Genomic DNA, 23,251 nt, shown 5'->3' with positions numbered 1-23,251 from the left:
GCTTCTTATATTCTAGAGAGGGAAGAGATAATACATAATGCCTGTAATTTAAACAGTAAATTATATGATCGACGATGTGATAGGTGGGAAAAGGAATGAAATAATAACAGGGAAAGGAAACTAGAGGTTGAGTAGGTGGATGGAGAGTGGATTGTCATTTTAAATGGGGTGATCAGGACAGCACCCTTGGAGAGATGATTTAAGTGAAGACTTGAAAGACGGGATGGAGTTAGCCATGCAGATACCTGGGGGAAGAGCATACAGGCAGATGGAACAACCAATACAAAAACCCCAAGGCTGAAACATGTTTGAAGTAGTCAAAGAACAACAGGGAGGCAAACATGGCCTGGGTGGAAAAAGCAAGGGAGATCATAGTAGGAGTTGAGGTCAGAGAGAGGACAGAGGTCAAAGCACATAAGGCCATTATAAGGACTTTGGCCTTCGGTTTCTGATCAGAAGAATGGCGTAACCTGAACTAATGTTTAAGAAGATCGTTCTGATTGCCATGAGCAGAGTAGGCTGGGAGGGGGAGGAGGCGAGGACCGACAGACACCTGCAATAGCCGAGGGAGGAGAGATGATGGTGGGAAAGATACACAGAAAGACTATTGCAAAATCCAAGATAGAGAGAGATGATGATAGCTCCAGCCAGAGTGGGGGCCGTAGAGGTGGTGAGTGAGGCCAGGTTCTGGTTATATTTTGCAGATAGAGCCCCTGTGGATGTGAGAGTGTAAGAGAAAAGAGGAGTCAAGAATGACTCAAGATTTCTGATCTGAGCAACTGAATCAATGGTATTAACATGAACTGAGATTAGAGAGTCTATAAGTGAAGCAGGTTTAGTAGGAAAACTTAGCAGTTTACTTTTAGACAAGCAGAGTTTGAGATGCCACTTTGACATCCAAGTTGAGGTTTTGACTATCCAGTTAGTTAATTGCTCATGTGTTATGAAATGAGGAAGAGTCTGATGTAGCATTTACCCTTAAGGTACTCATATTCAGCCAAATATGCCTGATAAGACTGTCAAAGATAGAGGCTAAGTGACTGTTACAGACCATGCACGCTGTAGAGTTCCTCAGTTCAGAACGTGCTCTGCACTTGAGCTGTAAATATAAAGCCAACTTCAAATTTAATTAGACCCCAAATAATTCCATCCTCTTCCCCCTCAAATTCACTTCTCTCCAGCAAGGAGCCTGGCTTAAAGACCACTAGAAGAAAGGAAAGCTGTAAATGAGAATGACAAGTCTTACCACTCAGAGCCATGGCCAACCGGAACTCTTCCTTTAGTATCTCAAGGACATCTTGAACACCTTTCTCTCCCTAAGCAAGTAAAAGATACAGATCTTTTGGGTAAGTCAGTCTGACTTGATTCACTTATTTATTTCACTGCCAAATCACCCTGGTTTGTTTTTGTTTTTGTTTTTGGTGAGCTAACATCTGTTGCCAATCTTCCTCTTTTTGCTTAAGGAAGATAGTCGCTAAGCTAACATCTGTGCCAATCTTCCTCTATTTTATACGTGAGATGCTGCCACAGCATGGCCACCAACAAGTGGTACAGGTCCATGCCCAGGATCTGAACCTGCAAACCCCAGGCTGCCAAAGCGGAGTATGAGAACTTAACCACTACGCCACTGGGCCGGGCCCAACAAATCGCCCTGTTTTATATATTTATTTCTCTGCCTCCGATTACCTGGGAAGCCAAGCCCCAAATGATCGGTCTCCCCACAAACACAGCCTTGGCTCCCAGGGCCAGAGCTTTCAGAACATCAGTGCCTTTCCGCACACCCCCATCCAGGAAGACTTCCACCTTCCCTTCCACAGCCTCCACAATTTCCGGCAGAGCATCAATCTGTGGAGAGAAGAGGTCAATAATGTGATACTACGTATCTTGAATTGTTACCCAACTCAACTTCCACAGGCCACTGACCTTCTGGCTAGGGCTTAGAGTGAAAGAAGCTGAGTAGGTTTGGGATCAACAGTAAAATTATCCCCTTCTGAGAGAAAGAAGAAGTGCAAATGCTAGTAACTGAAAAACCAACTAAATTTGGAATTGAGTGGCTTATTTTTCTTTCCAAGTTCAAAATTTTTTTCTGTTCCTTATATTCAAAATTAAAGATTATGATTTTAAAAAATATAAATACAATTTTCAAACATGTAATGACATTTTATAGCTATTCTTTATAAAACATATAAAAGTAAATGATGTATCGTACTCATATAAATTATTCTGAACATTACTCCTTGAAAATCAATTGTTAAAATTCATACTCAGCTGATAGTGGAAGCAGTGGTGTATTAAAATGCAAACACAGCTAGTAATGAAAAACTTAGTCTCTGATTTCCCCATGCAACATACTTTATTCCAGCCATACATTAGAGAACTCTCCATGAAAATGTTTTTCTTGCTTTTAAAGGAATATGACCACATGCGCCTTGAAGGTCTTTGTCTTGATTGGCAATTAATGACGGGCTTATCTTAGCCCTAGAGAACACAAAGATCACATAGAGTTTGACCCCGTGGATTGCATCATTGTTCCTGAGCCTTTACACCACTCTGAACCCACTCCTCTTCCAAGGCAACTTTCAAGTGTTTCCCACTAAAAGAAACAGAGTGCCTTTGCCCACTCCTTGATATTGGCCTTGGCCTTGCAACCTACCTTGGTCAATAATGTGCCATCAGAGGTGGCAGAATGCCATTTCTGGGCATAGGCCTTAAGTGACCTCATGCATTTCAACTTTCTCTTGCACTTGTGCCATTTGCCATGAGAGGAGCATTCCCTGGGCAACGCTTCCCCTTTAGCTGGGGCCCCAGAATAAATATTCGGGAAGCAGAACTAGCCCAGCCAAGCCCAGCTGGACACGAAACTTGGAGTGCAGCCACCTAACCAGCACCAAGTCCAGATCGGCAGACCCCAAGCTGACACAAAGTTTCATGGGAATAAAAGACTGTTGATTTAAATCGCTGAGTTTGGAATCTTGTTTTACAGCATCATGTGGCATTAGCTAATACAGTTGGCTAATAGCCAATACAGTTAACGGCTAATAGCTGATACAGTTGGCTACTTTGATGTAAATGTTTGCACTTGAGAATGGAAACAATTCCCAAGGTGACCCGTAGGTCAAAATCTGTAGAAATTACCCACATTCGTCCCCAAATATTTAAATATAGAATTAAATCCAATTCCCGTTTAAAATGCATGCAGAAGAAGCTACCACCCATTCAAGTTCAGTTTTTCTAGAAATAATGGTGCTGAAATCATCAGCTGAAAAAGGCTTTCCCTCTTCTCTCCTAAAATTTTGGTGGCTAAATTTAAAGAGAGTTTTATGTAAAAGGCTGACGACCAAAGCCGACTATAGATTTGGAGGAAGTGAAGGCAACGTTTGGCCTGCAGCCCCTAAATGTTTGGCAGGTAATGTGATTTTCCCCTTTTCCTTTTGGCTTTTCTGCTTTGCTAAACACGCATTGGATCCACTTACATATGTCCCTTTACCTATACATAGTCCTCCTTTTACAGTCAGGCAAATTACATCAACATACAAATGCTACAATTTCCAAGCGATGATGCAAGCTGTAATTAAGCATATTTCCCCATTTGAAACCAGAACCAAAGAAAAATATTAGCTAGCTTGGGTTCAATACACATTTTCAAAGTCACGCAAATCAAGTCTGTTTAGGTTATTTCCAATGCCCAACCTGGCCTGAAAGGAAACTAATAAGGATCCTGAAAATGTGAATCCTGGGTTATAAAATAGAGCGCAGACTGGTGTTCCATGGGTCTGTGGACAAGGATGTTCTGTCCATTGCTGAGGATTTCCAGCCTCCTCCTTTTTCTCTCTGTAGTTGCACTTTCCGGTTGTATATTTCAGAGAATAATTCTGATTAGAGGAGATTAAATAAACATAGTAGACAAATCCACTATTTTATGACTTACGTTTCCTCTTTTCAGCTTGCTACCCATCTAAGAGACCATTCATTTCAGCTTTTCTTTCTTTAGTGGTTCTTTAGACAACTACTTGTGGGCTTAACTCCAGTGGGGTTGATCTACAGGAAAATATGGTAAGATCCCAATATGCTATCGCTCACTCAGCCATCCATTCACTGACTTATCAAACACTTCATTGAGGATACAGTGTATTCAAGGTGTCCTGCCAGGTGGTTCAAGGAGTCCAAAAAGAAGGCCATGGAGATTTGAGAAATATGCAGGGATCCGACTCACGAAGAGACTCCTCTTTCCCATTCTGCTCAAGTCCCAGTCTTCCAGGATGCTCCCTGGCCCACAAAACTTCCACTCACATGGAGTACTGTCTTTTCTACCTTCCTATAACAGTCACTGTCACACTCCTGATTTCTGACATTTTAGGTATGGAACCTTTTACAGGTTTCAAACCAAAGCAGCTGCACGAAACTAAAGCAGATAAAGCCAGAACTGCTTTAATCAAAAGTGAAGGGAGACAGAGTCCGGGCCACTACCCCCAAAGCCTCCCCTGACTTTCTCTGCTCCACCTAACGCATCACACTCCACCAGGCCGCTCTAGGGGAGTTTCCACTACGCACACCTAGAAAATCACTGCTCCATATGGGCTTGGCTGATTGTTTGCAACTGCAAAAATGGCTGCAATTCTTTCCCTCCCTATCTTCATCTTCTTGCAATGTGACATTTCAGCTCCTCCCATCATGCGGAAGAAATGGGGCCAGAAGGGTATTTCCCCAACTCTTGAATCTGAGCCATCCTTGTGACTTGCTTTCACCAAGAGAATACAAGAGGAGCGACAGTGTGACCATTTTAAGCTTAGATCTCAAGAGGCCTTGCAAGCTTGCACTTACTCTCTAGGAAACCTGCCACCTCATGAGAACCAGCCTACCTAATGTACCAGACGTGAGACAACACAGAGCTGACCCTGCTGAGGTCATGCAGCACCAGCCTGTCCTGGTAGATCCAGCAGCTGACCACAGATGCGCACGAGTGAGCCCAGCAAAGACGAGAAAAACCTCCCAGCAGATCCCAGCCCAAATTGCCAGCTCACAAAATTGTGACACGAATAAATGGCTATTGAGTTTTGGTCAGTAAGTTTCAGAGTGGTTTGGAACACCACAAAAGCTAACTGATATATCAAGTGTTTCCCAAAGATAGAATTGCATGGACCCCTTTTAAAGATTTTTATTTTTTTTTTCCTTTTTCTTCCCAAAGCCCCCCAGTACATAGTTGTATATTCTTCATCGTGGGTCCTTCTAGTTGTGGCATATGGGACGCTGCCTCAGCGTGGTCTGATGAGCAGTGCCATGGCCGCGCCCAGGATTCGAACCAACGAAACACTGGGCCGCCTGCAGCAGAGCGCACGAACTTAACCGCTGGGCCACGGGGCCAGCCCCTGCATGGACCCCTTTTAAAAGGAGAAATATAATCTACCTAGATCTCATAGAACATAGCTGAGGCCTCGATTTTGGAAACACTTGATTGAACAACCCAAATGCTTATTTTATGAAAATGTTTTGCAGTGGAGAATTTTCACTGGAAAAGAATGTCATATTTTTAAGCTTAAGGTAATCTGGGTCCAGTTACCATTGAAACAAAAATGAAAAACAATGTTTCCAGAGGTCAAAGACTCCAGAGATTCTGTCATTAGACCCCAGGTTGAGATATTCCAGTACTACAGATTTGGGAAATATTCTGTCACATTGTTCTCTAATTACTTCAAGACCAGTCTTGGCACATTATTACCTCAAGCACCTTGACCTGAGCTTAATTTTTAACTCTTTTTGGGTACAGCAGAGGTCTTGCAGTGGTTCTCAGTAGTACAATGTTAAGACAAATGGAAGTTAAACTCCTATTTGAGGACTCCTAGTGATAAGTATTTCTCCATCCAAGGGAGCTTGGTGATTTATAGGAATGTAGAAAGTATATAGTCCAGCTGCTCTCTTTTTGCAACCAACACAATAGTATGAAGAGGCTCAGGCTGAAAAGTCTGAGTAACTTGTCCCCTCAGCTCTCACCCTTTCGAGGAAGCAAGACAAGGACTTGAACCCAAGACTCTAGACTCCCATTTCAGTGCCCTTCCCATGACATCACTCTGCCTCTTTGGCTCTGACTTATGATGTCACAGAATCTGCAGGACAGCAAGGCCTCTGTGTGTCTGCTGAAAAGTTTTACACCACAGCCTCCTTCAAGCCTCTTGCCACTCACCTCAAAACCCACACGGTGAGGGAAAAATATCTTCACCATAAACTGAATCCTTTCTCACATTTCTCTCCCCATCACGGGCCTTAAATTTGCTCTAAAGTATGAGGCAAGACTCAAGTAGGCATCTCCTCTCTTGCACGCAGCATGCGAAGGGGAGGGTCATTGTTTTTTTAAAAACGGGCTCAGAGACCACAGCTCAAAAAGCCCTTTTAGATAAGTTTCCATATCCCCTCAGCCAGAGGGAAATAAACCACACCATTTAGATATTTTTCCCTTAAAATCTAGTTAGATTTGATTTCAGTAGATTTAGATTTTATTTTTAGAAAACAAACTTAATTTGGCCCTCACACTAAGCCTATGTCTTCATACACAAGAGAGGCATAAATCTGGGAAAAAGCCTTGAGCTGTGACCAGCTTCTCCTCCCCGCCAGGGGTCTTCACTCTCTACCTCTAGTTACCTGCAGGTAACATTTAATATCGTCTAAAAAGATGGGTCTCTATAAGGCAAGCTGAATTGGAAAGGGCTAAAAACTTCCAGTTTTATGATTTAAATTCTTGACTGTGTAATCACACAATGTGCAAAGACTTGGTTCATTCCTACCATTAGTGCTTTAGAAAAAACTGTGAGTACAAATATACACACTCAATATTTCCCCTGTAGTCATTTAGTCTGCCCTATGATCTACCCAACTGGTCTACGAGTTTAGCTAAAGCAACCTAATAGTTCAATGAAATAATAATCCACGACTACTTGACTAAATTATTTGTTCTACTCTACTTCCAGTTGTTTGAATGAATTCAATGGGTCATCCCAATAAAGCCATCCATATAATAACTTTGCCCAAACCATTCCGATAAAAGGAGGGAAATGCATATAAATGATTCAGTTCAGAGATGGTGGTCTGGAAAGCCCATCCACATTATTTTGTAAATATAGTTTTTTAAGCTTTATTACATGATGCTAGCTTCCTTCGACTATCATGAATCAGATTATGCAATATTGAAGTTTAAAGCCACCAAAGAAATAATCTAATGATGTTTAAACTTTAAAAGGTGAGGAAACTAAGGTTTGGAGTAGAAATCAATTCCCTCTGTTGGGTCACAGTTTGGCCCTTCTCTCTTTTCCTTGGCTGTCACAATCATCAAGGCCACCTAATTGAGCTTCCTGCCTCCTGTCATGCCAAAATCCAATTTATATGACTTATTGCTGCCAAATCAAGGCTCTTCTATTGCATAGCCAATGACTTATAATATTCAAGGACCTCTTCCCTCACCTGTCCAGGCTGCCCTATTTCCCAGGACTTCCTCATTCCCACCAGACACCGTAAACAAAATGGATTATTTGGTATTCCTCAAACACGTCTCGCTCTTTCCCATTCCACATTTAAGCTCACGCTTCTAACATCAGGGGTCCACCTAGGGACAGGGCAGAGGTGAAAGGCACCTGAAACACCATTGTCTCATCTAAGAGAATCTTGGCCAAGTCCCCACAAGTAGAGAGCATATAAGAGAGCTCCTTTTTAAAGTCTCACCCCACTCCACCAACAGCTCCTGGACCCATTCTGGATCAAGAATGCCTGAAATCCACCCCAGGATATGTGTCTGTCCTCATGACTTTTGATCCCTTTCTGAGCCCCCAATCCTTGATCTTAAAATCTACCCCAGCACTTCTGCTGGTCTCCTTGGCTCTTGGCTCTCTTGGGGCTAACTGCCCTCCTTACAGTTCTAACTCAGTCCCAGACCTTTCCAGCCAGGTTAGTTTACTTTACTTTTCTATCTGGATTCTGCACTCTGATTTGCCTAGCACAGTGTGTACAGAGTATAAAAACCATAGATGCACACTGGAATCTCCTGGGTAGCTTTGAAAAATACTGGTGCCTATGACCTCCACCCCTGAGATGCTGATGAATTACTCTTGTGCACAGCCTGGGCATCGAGAGTCTTTGAAGTTCCCCAGTGATTCTAATGTGCAGCCAAAGTAGCTCACAGCTCAAGCAGAGTAGCCTATTTCCAGCCAACCTTCCCTCCCCTGGGCCATGGGATTTCTCTCTCCTTTTCCCACCCACTCAACATCTCTCTGCAGCTTTTCAAGCCCACATTCACAGGAAATTCCAGCCTTTCCCTCCTCCTGACTTCGTGTCACATTTGTGCCGATGATCTCAAACTCCACCTAAGCTTTTTGTAATTATGACAATTGTCTGCCAACTCCCCTTCTTTGGACTCTCATGGCAGGATCATTTCTTTCATATTCCAACTTACATTATACTTATCAGTGAACCTATGAATACAAGAATAGTCTCTGCCCACAAATGGCTTTTTATTTAACAGGGACTTTTATAAGTTTACAAATAAATGTACTGGACTAATTAATGATCTAATTTAGGTAGTTATATGCCATTCAAGTTAAAATCTGAGATCTCATATATTCATACATATTCTACCTTGAGTGTCCACACAAAAATATACACAGAGAAGATGCAGATACAGAGACAGTCAAAACTGTGATGGAAATGAGAACTCCAAAGAGAAATCCCAGCATTCGCCGAAACTCACAGTGGCTGGCACCCCATCAAGTTGTCGAGCCCCATGATTCGACACCAGAATCCCATCCAAACCGTGTTTAACTGCCTCCCTGGCATCATCACCTAGAAAGAGGAAGACAACCATTATATGGCAAAGGCAACTTAACAGAAGGCTTAGGTTTAGTGGAAGCATCCCAGTCAAAGGAGCCTGACCTCACACATGGATACCTTGCTCGGAAACTGTAGCATAGAAATACACCCAATTAGTGATGGTTTCCTTGGCCAAAAAAAGTTGGCACTTACAACAATTTAATTATGAAATAAAATTTTCAATAGATAGAAAATTGGTATGCAGCTAAAATTTATTTATCCACATAAGGAAGTACTCCTGCTAAGTATTTTTTATTATTACTTATAAGATCATACTAGTTAGCATTTAGCAGAATTACTCCTCTACAATTTGGATAGCATAAAATAATCTATGTGTCAAGCACTTTAAGTGTAACAAGTAATGAACAAGTCTATACCCAAAACATTTTTTAATCCAAAGTTATAACTTCAGTGATTATTTTAAGTTATATTGTTCTATAATTAAATGTATTTTGCTCACTGAAGTATGTCAAAAATGTAATATTAAAATTATATGCTACATCTCTACAGTTTTAAAATAGATCAATGTTCTCAAATCAATTTCCAACATATTTTTTATATTTTAAACTATTCTTTTCCACATGCTCCCAATAACAAACCATCGGCTAACAGGATTATGAAAGTAACACTGCCTTTCAAGTTTGACACTCAAAAATAGTTGGTCCAAGGTTGTAGTGAAAATCAAATTTTGAGAACTTAAACAGATGGATACAGAACATCGTACATATTTACAAATTCAGCAATGGAGAGCAAGGGCAGATCTGATTAAGAATAATAAAAAAGTTTCATAGGAGGATCTGTAATTTTGATTGTTTTAAAATTTTATGCTAAAACACGATTTTCCAAACTGTTTCATGGAATACTAGTTTTTAAATATTCTTCTATTTTAAAATGATGCTAGTATTATTTTTCTTCTAAAATTACAGGGACATGACAATGTTAAACCTGTGTTTTATAGACTGAATCTTTGTGTCCTCCCAAAATCCATATGTTGAAGTCCTAACCTGCAATGTGCCAGTATTTGGAGAAAAAGATCTATTTGCAAGATTTCACTGGAAACTTCTCAGTCACTCAGAGGGAAAAGGCCCTAGCCTCAAGATGGAAAGATGACTTTTTCCCATCTCATTGATTGATCTATATTTTACATTTTAATGTTGCTTCATATTGGACCATACGTGGTTTATTACACAGCTTTCTTTTCCTGGATTTCTAATTGCCTCTTCTTTTTTCTCCACTTATTATGAGACTTTAGAGTATTCCCAAGTTCTTCAAACTTTCAATTATTCTACCTAACCTTTTTAAATTTCTTCTTTTCCCTCTGGACACAAGCTCCTGAGCCCTCTACCTTCCTGCTCTATCCTGCTTGGGTCACTCTCAAGGCCTACTGCTGACCTTCATCCTATAGGTTTGTTCGCACTCACTCTGCATTGAATCTCTTGTTGGGTTGAATCTAACTTGTGGCTTCATTTGGTTTATGTTCTCCTTTGTTCCTAGAACATTCCTTTGTAACTTCCTAAAAAAGAATGCATGAGAGGTAAGCTTAGAGAGCATTTAAATACCTTCTCCTGTGTTTGAATGACAATTGGATTAGGTATGATATTCTAGGTTGAAAAATCCTTTTCCTTAGAACCTTAAAGACATTACTGCACTGTCTTCTAGTGCCCATTGTTGTTGACAAGAAGATGGATCCAATTTGACTCCCATTCCTTTGTAAGTAAACTGTGTAATTGTTTGCTTTCTCTATACACATTTTTTTCCTAAAATTTCATAAGGGATGTAATAAGCTGTGATTTTTTTCCCTCAGTCTAATGACTTATGTCTCCAGCATTCAGAAACTGTCTGTCTCTAATAATTTCCTCCCTACTTCTTTCTTTTATTTTTCTATCTGAAGCCCACATCAGTTGGATATTGGACATTTTAAAGGATCTTCAAGGCTTTCCTTCATTTAAACATATTTTCCCTCTATTTACCTTGTCGTTGTTTTACATTTTGGAAAATGTCATTGATTCTATTGTTCAATCAATAATTTCATTTTTAATTACAGAAATCACACTTTTAGTCTTTGGTAGCTCTTTTTAATATTCTGGTTTTCTTTTGTCAGCAGATTCTTATTATTTAGGTATATTTTCAACTTCTCTGCATCTATCATTTGGAATTTTTAAAGTTTTTTTTTGTTTTATCTCTTTCTTCTGGTATCCCCTTTTCTGTAGTTTTTTCTTGGCCTTCTACGTTTTGCTGTTTCTGATATGCCATGTGATACTAAATTTTCCATTTATACTTAAGGAAGAAAGATTGGGGAGCTGCTATACACTTCCTGGGCTGTTTTATAAATCAATTTCTTTCCTGCCAAGTCTTTGCCTGGAGTAGAAATTCTTTCTTGGAGCTTCATGTGGGACAAGGCCAGGAATGTTAACTAAGAGGCTAGTGGACTACGAGCTCCTCAAGCATCAGAATGAGGTTAGCATCATGTCCTGTTGTAAATGTTATCCACCCATAGGTTGTCCCAGCCATCCTTTTATTTCCTTAGAAAGGATCAAGCTACTATGCTAAGGTGCCCATCATTGCAAAGAGGTGAGGGAAGGGGACAGGACTATTGGCTGGTGCAATACTTTTACAAACAGAATTCCAATTAATGGCCTTGCTTTCAGTCTCCACTTCTAATCCCCCATCTCTATCACATATGTAGACTAGACACCTAGAGCTGCTTAGGCACTCCATTAAATAATTTGCCCCTGCCTCCTCCAGGGTTCCCGCCAAGCCTATGTTGAGAGGCAATTTTCTTTGCATTTTCCTCCTATCAATACGCTCCTTTACACTTTGTTTCTTTCATAAATTTCTTGAAATTCCTCTGCTGTTTGTGCCCCTCATCTTCCTTTGCTTTGCTGTCATAAGTCTCGTGTATTTTTCGATTTCTCTACTTTAATTGAAGTGGAGTATAGGTTTAGTAAGAGGTTACTATGAGTACTCAGTCCAGTATTTTGAACCAGAAGCTCAATACATTATCATTTAAAACGTGTTTGGAAAATGGTTCTCTAAAGATATGGCCTTAACACAGTGCTGTCCAATAGAACTTTCTGTGATGATGGAAATGTTCTAGATCTATGCAGCTCTATACAACAGCCACTAGCCACGTGTAGCCACTGAGTAATAAAAATGTGGCAGTGTGACTGAGGAACTAAAATTTTACTTTAATTTCAATTAACTTCGTGGCTGCCATATTGGACAGCTCCGTTTTAATGTTTGCATGAGTTTACCTATTCTAATAAAGAGATGTAGTATGGTATTTTTTTAAAAGACTACATATATCCATAAATAAACTTAACAAACAATGTAAAAGGTATTTGGAATTGATGTGGTTTGCTCTGGTTATCTAGTTGTGTGTGTGATACCTTTGACCAAATCAAAGGTAAAAAAAAAATCAAATATATGAACTCTATTGTTCTATGAACCCCATGAATGAGGATGTATGCAGTTCTCCAATTTATATTCAGATGTCTGCCACTATGTAGCTACAACCTGTGTTTTGAGAAATTGAGTATTATCAATAAACAAATCCTATACACTATGAAAAAGTGATTAATTGCCTAGGCTTAGTAGTCAGATCACTTGGATTCAACTCCCTTATCTGCTACTTTCTTGCTATGTAAGTGCCAAGTTACTTAACTTCTTTGGGCATCGGAGTCTTAACCTGTATCACGAGGATAATTGTTGATTAAATGAATTGAATGAGTTAGAAAGGGCCTGACATATATTGACCAGTCAGATAAATATTCACCATTATTATTATTTTCATCTGATGGTGTGGGGAATATAAAGTGAGAAGATGAGTAGCTGAAGGAAGGTTCGTTTGCTGGATGCTTTCAGCAAGTCTGTTTGAGTTTTGTTTTTAACAATAAATTCTCATGCTAGTGTAGATTGTGATTACAAAGAGCCTTTCATTCGAAGTAAGTGCCATGTAAGTAACAATTTGCTATCTTCTCTCATTTCATGTGGTTTTCCATGTTCTTCCAGGCAGTGCCGGGGAATGCAGGGGGAAGTGACAGAATGGTTTGCTCAGAAGATAGGATCATGAGTGTCTAGAGAAGCAAAGAAAGTAAAAATAATTTATGACCAGAAATGAGCCTCTTTCATTAGCTACTTACGAAGCCTTGTCCACAGTTTTACATTTTGTTTTAACTTAGAGAGAAAAACAATGTTGAATTAATGAGAGGGTCAGAATGTTCTGACTTAGCACAGTGTTCATGAATCTTTGCTATTTTCATTAATCCTTAGAGTTTACTGATATGGCATTCCACATTTGTTAATTTGCCAGTCGATACGTTAATTGATTGACGAATACAATAGTCAATAGGGAATCACAGTGTTTGCTATCTTATTAATACATTATGTCCATATTTTATCTTAAATACCAAAGGGAAATGTAAGTACTCAAGATTTACCCACAAGCTGTTAAAGCTTTTGACCCAGGATTCTGTGATATCGTACAGGAGTTTAGTAATTAAATCCTAGATACGTGGCAGCAGTTTTGAACACAATCCAGGAACATTGAGTGAATATTCTTTGAGAGCGTCTTGAGAAAAACGTCTACAGGCAAAGAGCTGGTTAGAGAAGAGTTTCTGAGAAACAAAAAGCCACTATGGAAGTGAGACAGCCTAGCTAAAAACCTTTTTTTAATTTTAAAAACAATGCTCAAAAGCACGATGCCTTTGCTCATAAAGCCATTTGCTTGTTAGCGTGAGTTCTGGCAATCCTGTCTCAAATAGATGTTTGGAGTTCGTGTTGAAGTTTTCCAAGGGCAGAGTCTAATCATAGCAAGAGATTACATCTTACACTCCGATTTGCATTCATTAAAATGCAGTTCCTGAAATGGTGGTAAGGGGGGATGTTTCATTGAGACCTTTCCAGTTGCCCATGATTTCATGTTCCTGCAAACATAATCTGCATCTTTCTGGTAAAAGGAAAATGAAAGAGGACAGGAGACTCTCAGTCAATCCCTGTGACTTCTGGATGAAGATCTGTGAAAGAGTGAGAACTAGATTTCCCAGAACTGGCCCCGCCACCCCTCCCCCCATCTCCAGATTGAGTTTATGCACTACTCAATGCAGTTGTTGTCATAGAGACGATTCCGGTTTGTTAAATAAATGAAATAAATAGTTACAGAAAAACTAGACAATGTAAACTGTACATGTGTAAATAAGTTATTTCCTTTGAAATGCCAAATGCCCCATCTCTCTTTCTCTTGTTTTTGAGCCCTTTCTGCTGAAATAGATTCATATCGTTTTCAATGAGGATTTTACTCAATGAACATTTGGGCCATCTCCTGTGTGCAAAAGATTATGAAAATATGTAGTGACACGAGTTACACAATTCATGTGGATGAAAAGTAAAAAGAGCTGATGGATGGTGGTGGTGCTGGTCTTAGGTAAGATGACCACAGAATGAAGTCCTAGAAACCAATTTTTCAACCTAACATATGATAGTAAAGTCTAATTCAATAGATTACCATCATATTCTAGAGGACAAAGTCATAGAAAATGACATATATTGGGAATCCTAAATTGAATAGTTGGTTAAAAAGTTAAATAACCTTATTCTTATATTTGTTCCCTATTTGACTTAGATCAATATGGGACTATACTAAAACTTTGTCTTCCTTGGTCTTTTCAAGTCAGTTGTCCTGGGCCACTTCTCTGATGAAAACGAATTAAATATTTAAAACTACGTTAAATTTCTAATTCAATTACACCCTCCCAGTTTCCTCAGGTCACAATCATCTCTTGCCTGGGCAACAAGAGTTTCTTAAATGTCCTTCCTGACCCCAATTCTGCCACCTCCATCCATTAGATCCATTACACAAAGTGTGATTTTTCTAAAATGCTAATCTGATAAGGTTGCTTCTCTGATCAAGATCTTTAGTTGTTCTCAAACATCTTAAAGTCTGCATTCTCTAATATGGCTTATATGATTTATAAGTTATTACTCATAACTGCTTTATTTTGCTGTTATCCCAGTCTGAGAAAGAGTCATTTGACCTGATATCATAGCCAAACTCAAGCATCATCTTTCATTTTGAAATGAGATCTTCCCTAACCCACTCTTATAATTGCCCACGTTCTATGTTAAGCTGCACCCTTATACTGCACAGATTTCTATCTCAGCCCCCGTAGCATCTTTATTGCACACAAATTCTTATTTCTGTGCATGCCTCCTACAAGAATGTGCTTTCCTTTGGGCCAAAGACATTGTTACTATTTTTTTTAATTTTTAGCATACAAGAAGTATGATAAATGTATATGAAATGAATGACTGAATGAATAAATGAATAGATGAATGAATGAATGGGGCAGAACTGTCAAGTTAATGTTGTTTAGTACCCACAGTTGAATGTAGCTACAGGAAGTAGCACTAACAATCATGAATGACAATACAGATGCCAGCAGGTAAGTGAAACTATTGTCTAAAGGTGTCTGCAACACCAGGATACGCTCATTGAAGTATAATCCACAGAAATTATGAACTAAGACAATGATCAACAGGACAGAGTGTAACAGTAGTTTTTTAAAAGCACAGATTAAGACATATCTGGATTTAAACATATCTCCACTACTTATAACCTTCGCTGGGCCCATTCTTTTACTTTGATTAGCTTCATTTCTGTGTGCATAAGATTAAGTAGATAAAGTCTGCGGCACGCTTAGAGCTTTTTAAATAGAGGTCATATGACTCCCACGTATTCAAGTAAAACCAATGAAAAGTTTTGATTCTAAGTCATCATTAACCCGGAGATAAGACAATAGAACCTCTCATCCCAGAGCCACTGGCTTAAACATTTCCATTTAAAATAATATGTTTTTGGCAGTTATCTATATAACCATACTGAAAAAAAATATTTTCAAAGGCGAGAAAACATTTTTGTGGGTGAACACACTTACACTCCAAATTATTATAGTCACTGGTACCTCCCTGCGGGATTTGAATACATGTGGATACTGGAGAAGGAGTCAAGTGCCTTAACATTCATGGCTTGATATTTGAGGATTTTAATGTCCTAGTCAACCATTCTTTACCATGAGGTAAACACTCAGAAATTAGTTCTAGTCACTGGAACTTGGAGGGAACAGGAGAAAAATAGAAGCTTTTAAAACAAGTCTAGCTGTTGTAATATCATCTTTGAAGCTTCTTTTTGGTCTGAGCGCAACTGTTGCAGCTTTCAACCAAAGCAATGAATTTGAGACCTTCTACCTAGATCTTGCTAAGCTTCACAATTTAGTGACAGCTCCAAAATAAGGAAATGATATCCCAATACCTTCAAAAAGTTGACTTCTTACTTCATGAAAGTCCTGCTCTCCTTCATAATATTACTTAAGAATGAGGAGATATTTACTCACTAACATCAAAAGGGAGAACTGAGAGACAGAATGCCTCTTTTGAGTTCCATGCTAATTTTTCTTGATTATTTTCCCTTAAAAATATCACGGCTCATAAAATCAGTATGAACTCAAGGAGAGAAATAAACAAACCTCTCAAAATGCCTTTTGCAACAATTGGCAGTGATGTCAGTCCTCTTAGCCATTTAATGTCCTCCCAGCTGATAGATGGGTCTATTGCTTTAGCCACGTATGTGGCAAGGCCACTGTTGTCTCCAAAATTTTCCTTAGGAGAAAATGCTAAATCATTGGTTTCAAAATTTTTCATTCTGAAATAAAGAAACAAATAAAATGAGAAACTTCCCAAAGGTAGAGATGTCTTTACAATGACTCATTCAATGAAAAAAGAAAAGTTACCCCTTTCAAATCAATTGGCTCTTCACTCCTTAACCGTCTCTAGGTTGGTTGCATGCATATTTTCCATGTTTTGATGGAGGATTTCAGGCTAGATGTGACAATCTAGTGGACTTAATTGGTCACAGTTTATTTTACATCTTAGGCTGTGTTTGTATAAATAAATCAGTTTCAAGAAAAAATATAAATTCCACATTCAAATATCTCTACCTTTTCAAGCCAGTTTATGAACACAGACAATAGATTTAATGCTATTTTCCGCCAGCAATGCATATTAATCATAATGATAAACATTTGCACGGTATATTAGAGTTAACAGAGGGCTTTTATATCCCAATATTAACAAAGTGTTTTTAAAAGCTTTTAGAAACTAAAATTGATACCCTATGATTCCTATTTTACATAGGAAACAAAAACAGAAGTGAAGAACAAGATGCCCCCAAACATAAACTAGCTCAGGCAGCGTTCAGGTCCAATCTGGGTATCTTGACTCCTAATTACATTCTCTTTGCTCAGATCTCAGTTGCATCCTGGCAATTGCATGTGACTTCAGGAAATCTTCCAATATCCTTGTGGAAAATTCTAGAGGGAATTGGAACTGCAGTAACACGTGTTAATACTTTCTGTCTGCTGCCACCGTAGACTTTTCTCCTGTCCTGCTATTGGGGGCAGGGGGCTTAAGGAGAAGTGCGAAGTATTTCCCAGCAAATGAGTTGACAGGTCTTGCTTTTCCATCCTCCATTTAGTTATTTTCTCTGAGACTCTCTGCCTGCTGACTCAAACTTCCCAGTCTTCCCCAGACGATCCTGACCAGGGCATGAGCTTTCCAATGATCAAGACCTTCATTTCTCTGCCTGTGGTGTGACAGTTAATTTTACGTGTCAGTGTGACTGGCCAAGGGGTGCTTAGACAGCTTGTAAAACATTATTTCTGGGTGTGTCTGTGAGGATGTTTCTGGATAAATTTTGGATGATTCAAATTAGCATTTGAATCGGTAGACTGATTAAAGATGATAGTTGTCACCAATGTGGACGGGCATCATCCAATTTGTTGAGGGCCCAAATCGAACAAAAAGGCGAAGGAAGGACAAATTTGTTCTCTCTGCTTGAGCTGGGACATCCATTATCTCCTGCTCTTGGACATTGGAGCTCCTGGTTGTCAAGTCTTCATATTTTTACCAGAACTTATACTATCGGCGCCCCAGTTTAGGCCTTCAGACTTGGATGGAAGTTATACACTGTTGGTTCCTCTGGTTCTCAGGCTTTTTGGTTTGGACTGGGCCACTGGCTTTCCTGGGCCTCTAGCCGTAAAGAGCATGTTGTGGGACTTCTCAGCCTCCATAACTCTCTCTCTCTCTCTCCATATCTAATATCTATAAATCTTTATATATCCTGCTAGATCTGATTCTCTGGAGAACTTGACTAATACACGTGGTTTTCTCCTGCTTCTGGAGCCTGAGTTACCACTCACACAGCAGGCCTGAAGTGTCAAGGATGTTGGTGTATAAACACCCCTGCTTCCTCACCCCTAGGCAGACTCACTCTGAGATGTGTTCTACATGATCTCCTAGAATTTTCCAGCAGCATTCAGCTTCAGTTGCCCACAGTTGTAGCTGTCTTGATTAACATGCCTGTTGTTTGCTGCTCTCCTTCCTTCGCACCACTTCCCCATTCCTGTGCCAGCATTCCCTTCATCTTCCAAAGGTACAACCTGCACTTAAATCATTGCCTCGCTCTCTGCTCCTAGAGGAACCCAAACTGAGACAAAAACCCACTGAGTTACTACCTTCCCCTATATTTACTCTTGTTAACCCAGCTCGGACCAGTATTTCTCTAATTCACCTGGAACCTGAGTCACCACCCACACAGTAGATTTGAAGTGTCAAGGATGTTGGTGGAACAAATACACCAGTATTTATGGAGCATACTGGCTCTGCTACCAGTTTACTCTACACCTGAAGTCTTTTCTCTTGGTCTAGTATCCTAATATCCTGACTAGATTTTGGCAGTTCTGCAAACTCAGGACAAAAGTTTTTTCTGCCTGTACCTCTGACCACCAGCTGGATGGCTGGTCATCTGGATACACAATGGTACCACCCATGTGACTTAGTTGCCTACAGCCCCAAACCCAATTGTTAACTTCATATCTCTGAAAGACTGTCTTTGAATGATGACAATGACCTGGATTCAACTTGCTCTTCTGCACATTATAAATTACTCTGCTAACCAATCTCCCCTTTGGGTAAAAGCACAGCTGTATCTTGATCTCCGGCTTAGTCACAGCTTTTTCTTCCCTTTCATTTGCTCTGTCACTAAACATGGAAAGGAGTTAGAAGCCATGACTACAACAACTTTTATTTAAACCTAGAATACATAAGCACACTATTTTTAAATTATTTTTTTAAAGAATCGTACAACTTCCTTTGATGTAAAACTAAGTTGAATGCTTTTTACATTTCAGTGTACTCTCATCGAAAATAGCTGGTTGTGTATCTTGGGCAGCATATGTTACAAAGACATGAACATCCACATCCCGCATAATTCTATTCAAGTCATTGGCAAGTTTTTCTCAAGAAGGATTGAACAGTTGGTCCTATAGTTTCATGGATTCAGATGACCATTAAATATCATAGAAAATTCTAGCTCTGGGAGAGTCATACTGGTATCCATCTATTTATTGAGCTTTAGAATGGATTTTAGCTGAAATACTCAGGCATCTCTTTTGATCAAACCACTTGGGGTTGTACATTTTATCACAGAAGCTCGTCTTCTGTGGTCATCTTGAATTAAGCTAACCTTCTGGTCAATAAACATATGCTTATTATGAAGACCTATTCCATTACTTAAAAATGATACTAAGGGACATTAAATTCCAAATTTTTAAAAAATATTGTCAATAAGAAAAAGGTCCGGTCTGTCTATTCCATAGAAAGACTAAGGAAAAAAAGAAAAATATCTGTATGTGTATAAACTCTGCATAGCACCCCACCCCCATCCCAAACAAGCTACAGTGTTCCAGCAGGGGCGGGGTGAAAGGGTGAAATGGATAGGAAAAAACAGAAACATGGATAAAATTATATAAATAACTGCTGTTATTCTTGGACGGTGAAATGCAGATCAACACTTGAATGAATGTTGCCTTACAGAAATCTCAGCGCACAATGAAGCCTTGTTGTTACTCTAAAACGTTGTTCAAAGCCAGAAGCCAAGAAAAAGTTTTCAGATATCTTGACAGAGACCCACGATGGAGTGTTTTACCATGGCTCTGAGGAAATCTCCATGAACGCTATTTTTATTCGAATTATGACATATACACACACAAAAAAAACATTTAAAACGGCTTCTGATAACCAAAGTATTCCATTTTGTAAGGAAGGAAAAGGGCAACATTAAAATAATAACATGATTACTTAGAACTTGATTCTCTGAATCCCAACGTACGTAATAATCCAAAGGCAAGGGATAGAATTTCTTCTTTGTATGGGATTCATTGTGCCTTGAATGGCCCTCAAATATATTTTTTTAATCTAATATAGAAATTATTTTAGCTTTTAGTAAGTTAGTATCATAAAAATAGTAACAACTACTAAAGAAAGTTAGACACTATTAAATTACCAATAGTAGCACTAATTATAATGAATAGTGTTGAGATACATAATATTATTTATTATAAGTATTGATAATGTGACATTAAAGATAAAGTTACGTGTCTCCATAATAGGAAACAAAATAGAGCCCATGATATTAACACAATATTAGAGAGATTGAGAGATTCATAATACAAGCATACCTTGGACAAATGGCAGGTTTGGTTCCAGACCACCGCAATAAAGCGAATATCACAAGAAAGTGAGTCACATGAATTTTTTGGTTTCCCAGTGCGTATAAAAGTTTTGTTTACACTACACTGTTGTCTATTAAGTGTGCAATAGCACTATATCTAAAACACAATGTAGATACTTTAATTAAAAAATATTTTATTGCTAAAAAATGTTAACCATCACCTGAGCCTTCAGCAAGTCATAATTTTTTTGCTGTTGGAGGGTCTTGTAAAAAAAATGCAATATCTGAGAAGCGCAATAAAACAAAGCATAATAAAAAGAAGTGTGCCTGCACATAGAGGAATTGGTGCATGGGCCACCGGACTTTAATTCTGTGGTTGGGGAAACACTTCCATCAAGAATGTAGACCTACTAATTTCCTCCTCAGTGTGTCTGGCCAGATAGAAGAAAGGTTCAGGGCATGGATTTTATGCTTGAGGGCAAACTCTTGTTCACCTTCTTACTAGTCATGTTTTGTTGGGTACATCTCATATGATCAACTACATTTTTATTGATTGATTCAACATTATTTATTGAGCACCTACTATACGTCAGTGTTTTAGATGTTCAGGACATACCAGTAAATAAAACAACCAAAAACACCTGGCCGCCTGACCTCCTGACAAGGGGAGACAGAAAATATACAGAAAACATCATCAATAAGCGATCTATGGAACATGTTAGAACTTAAGTGCCATACAAAACAAGGAACCAAGTGGAACATAATAAGGGAGGTGAGCTGGTGGAGGCTTAACTTGAACTCTTAAATATGGCCATCAGAGCCGGCCTCATTGAGAAGCTCCCGTGCAGAGGAAATTAGCAGAGCATTGTTATTGTATTGGTTTCCTGTTGCTGCTATAACAAATGACCACAAACTTAGAGGCTTAAATATGACACAAGTTTATTCTAGTACAGTTCTGGAGGTCAAAAGTCCAAAATGCATCTCACTGGACTAGACTCGAAGTGACGGTGGAGCTGTTTTCCTCCCAAAGCCTCCAGGGGAGAACCCCTTTCCTTGCCTTTTCCAGCTTCTGAAGGCCAGACAGTCCCCGACTACATTCTCTGACCCTGATGCTCCTGTTTCCCTTTATAAGGACTCTTTTAATTACATTAAGCCTACCGGGATAATCCAGGATAATCTTCCCATCTCAAGGTTCTTAACACAATCACATCTGCAAAGTTCTTTGTGCCATGTAAAGAAATATACTTAAGGTTCTGGAGATTAGGACATGGACATCTTTGGGAGGTCATTATTCTGTCTAACCCAGTTACATTGTGAATGTTTTCCTAGCCAAAGAATTTTTAGACTATTGGGCCATGTACCAAGTCCTCCTTCACAAATCTTTCTCTCCCCTGCAAAGTCCCCCATACGTATTGCATCTATTCTGATCTCCACTGTTTATTTTTATTTTGGTTTCCCAGTGTAAGAACGTGTAGATCCACCCCTACTGTCCACATGTAAAGGAAGTGTGGAAGTTAGTCGTGCAGTGATTTGGGGAAAGAATGCTCCCAGCAGAGGGAACAGTCAATGCGGACGGTCTAAGGTGCAAGCGTGTCTGGTATGTTGAAAGAACAGCGGGGAAGCTGGTGTCACTGGAAGAGTGAAGATGAGGGTGCCAGGCACTGAGGTCAGAGAATCAGGCGGAGCTTCACAGGCCACGTTTATCGTGAGAGACCTGGGAGGACAAGGGTGGCCTGATCTGTTTTAGTGTGATGTGTTTTGGCTATTGTGATTAATAAATCATTTCAGGGCTTAAGGAAGCATGTCCCTGGGCAATTGCCAAAGGAGTAGGTGTCATGATTTACCCTGATCTTAGTCAATGTTGGAAATTACTTTTTTGCTCTTTCGACTGCCCTGGCTTTATACTGAAGAGCCAAATCTTCCCTGGGGTAAATGAACCATCTCCATGGGGCACAGAGATAAAAAGGCCCTGCTTCAAAGCCTCAGGAATCAGTTTAGTGAAGCAGCTTCATCCCTTGCTTCTTCCAAGAGCAGATGAGAATTCTCCTTACTCCCCCTCAGTTTCAGGAGCCTCCCTGCCATTCATAATGTGCACACATCCATGTGTTTTGCATATAGCCCAAGCAGAGACTACCAAACGCCTGAACTCTCGCTGGTCCCAGATGCCAAGAGCCGGGCCCCTCCCCCCGACCCAGGCAGAGGAAGTAGCAGGGGCTGGAAGGAGCCACTGCTTTACAGACTCATTCTCCTCTGGATTTCCTGCCTGCCTCGCCTGCCAAACCTCACTTCTGAAAAGCCAGCCTTCACCTTCTATGAGTCAGGTCAGTTGCGGAAAGAAATCTGATTTCATATCAGGCTGTAACAGATGAGCTTTTTGGTTGTATGTGGCCTCCAGCGGAAGCCTGGGCCTCCCATTAGCATGCTTTGCCTTCCATGGCTGACTGTGGGCCGCGGAGTTGCTGCCCATAAGGTGCTGGCCGGCTCTGCCGTCCACGAGGATAGACAAGCCCAGTGTGCGCTCTAGGGGTCAGGGGCACCGGACTGTGGGGTGTTTCCTGCGTTCCCTGTGACCTGGATGTGTTGCTCATTATGTGATCATCTTCAGAGGGGAGATGTGACAAGCTGGACAGCCGTGGCCACTCCTGTGCACATCGACAGCTGAAAAGGGCCTTTGTCTCCTGGTCCTTCACGTCATCTGGGCAGGAGCCGAGAGCGAGGAAAAGGGGAAGAAGCAAGTCAACCTTCCCGCTCCTGACGGAGTGGCTCTGGCACCAAGGGAGCAAGAGATACAGCCAGAAAGAACTGTGTCATCTCCCCCTCGAAGAAGACACCACTGTGAAA

General features: G+C 40.0%; 1 protein-coding gene across 2 annotated transcripts in view; it reads right to left on the bottom strand.

The window, feature by feature from the left end:
- Positions 1-23,251, bottom strand: part of HAO1 (hydroxyacid oxidase 1) — a 50,683-nt gene that overhangs the window by 1,369 nt on the left and 26,063 nt on the right. Inside the window, exons 4-7 of one of the 2 annotated variants that reach the window (XM_008537627.2) lie at positions 16,368-16,543; positions 8,729-8,820; positions 1,687-1,845; positions 1,247-1,316 (exon numbers count right to left, since the gene is read on the bottom strand). In XM_008537627.2, the coding sequence (XP_008535849.2) occupies positions 1,247-1,316; positions 1,687-1,845; positions 8,729-8,820; positions 16,368-16,543 (497 nt within the window). The remainder of the gene's footprint in view (positions 1-1,246; positions 1,317-1,686; positions 1,846-8,728; positions 8,821-16,367; positions 16,544-23,251) is intronic. The other variant, XM_070587883.1, reaches the window with a different exon arrangement.

Source organism: Equus przewalskii, chromosome 21, assembly GCF_037783145.1.
Source record: "Equus przewalskii isolate Varuska chromosome 21, EquPr2, whole genome shotgun sequence".
NCBI classification, from domain to species: domain Eukaryota; kingdom Metazoa; phylum Chordata; class Mammalia; order Perissodactyla; family Equidae; genus Equus; species Equus przewalskii.
Note: the sequence above shows the minus strand (reverse complement) of the source record. Positions and strands in the feature narration are given on the sequence as shown.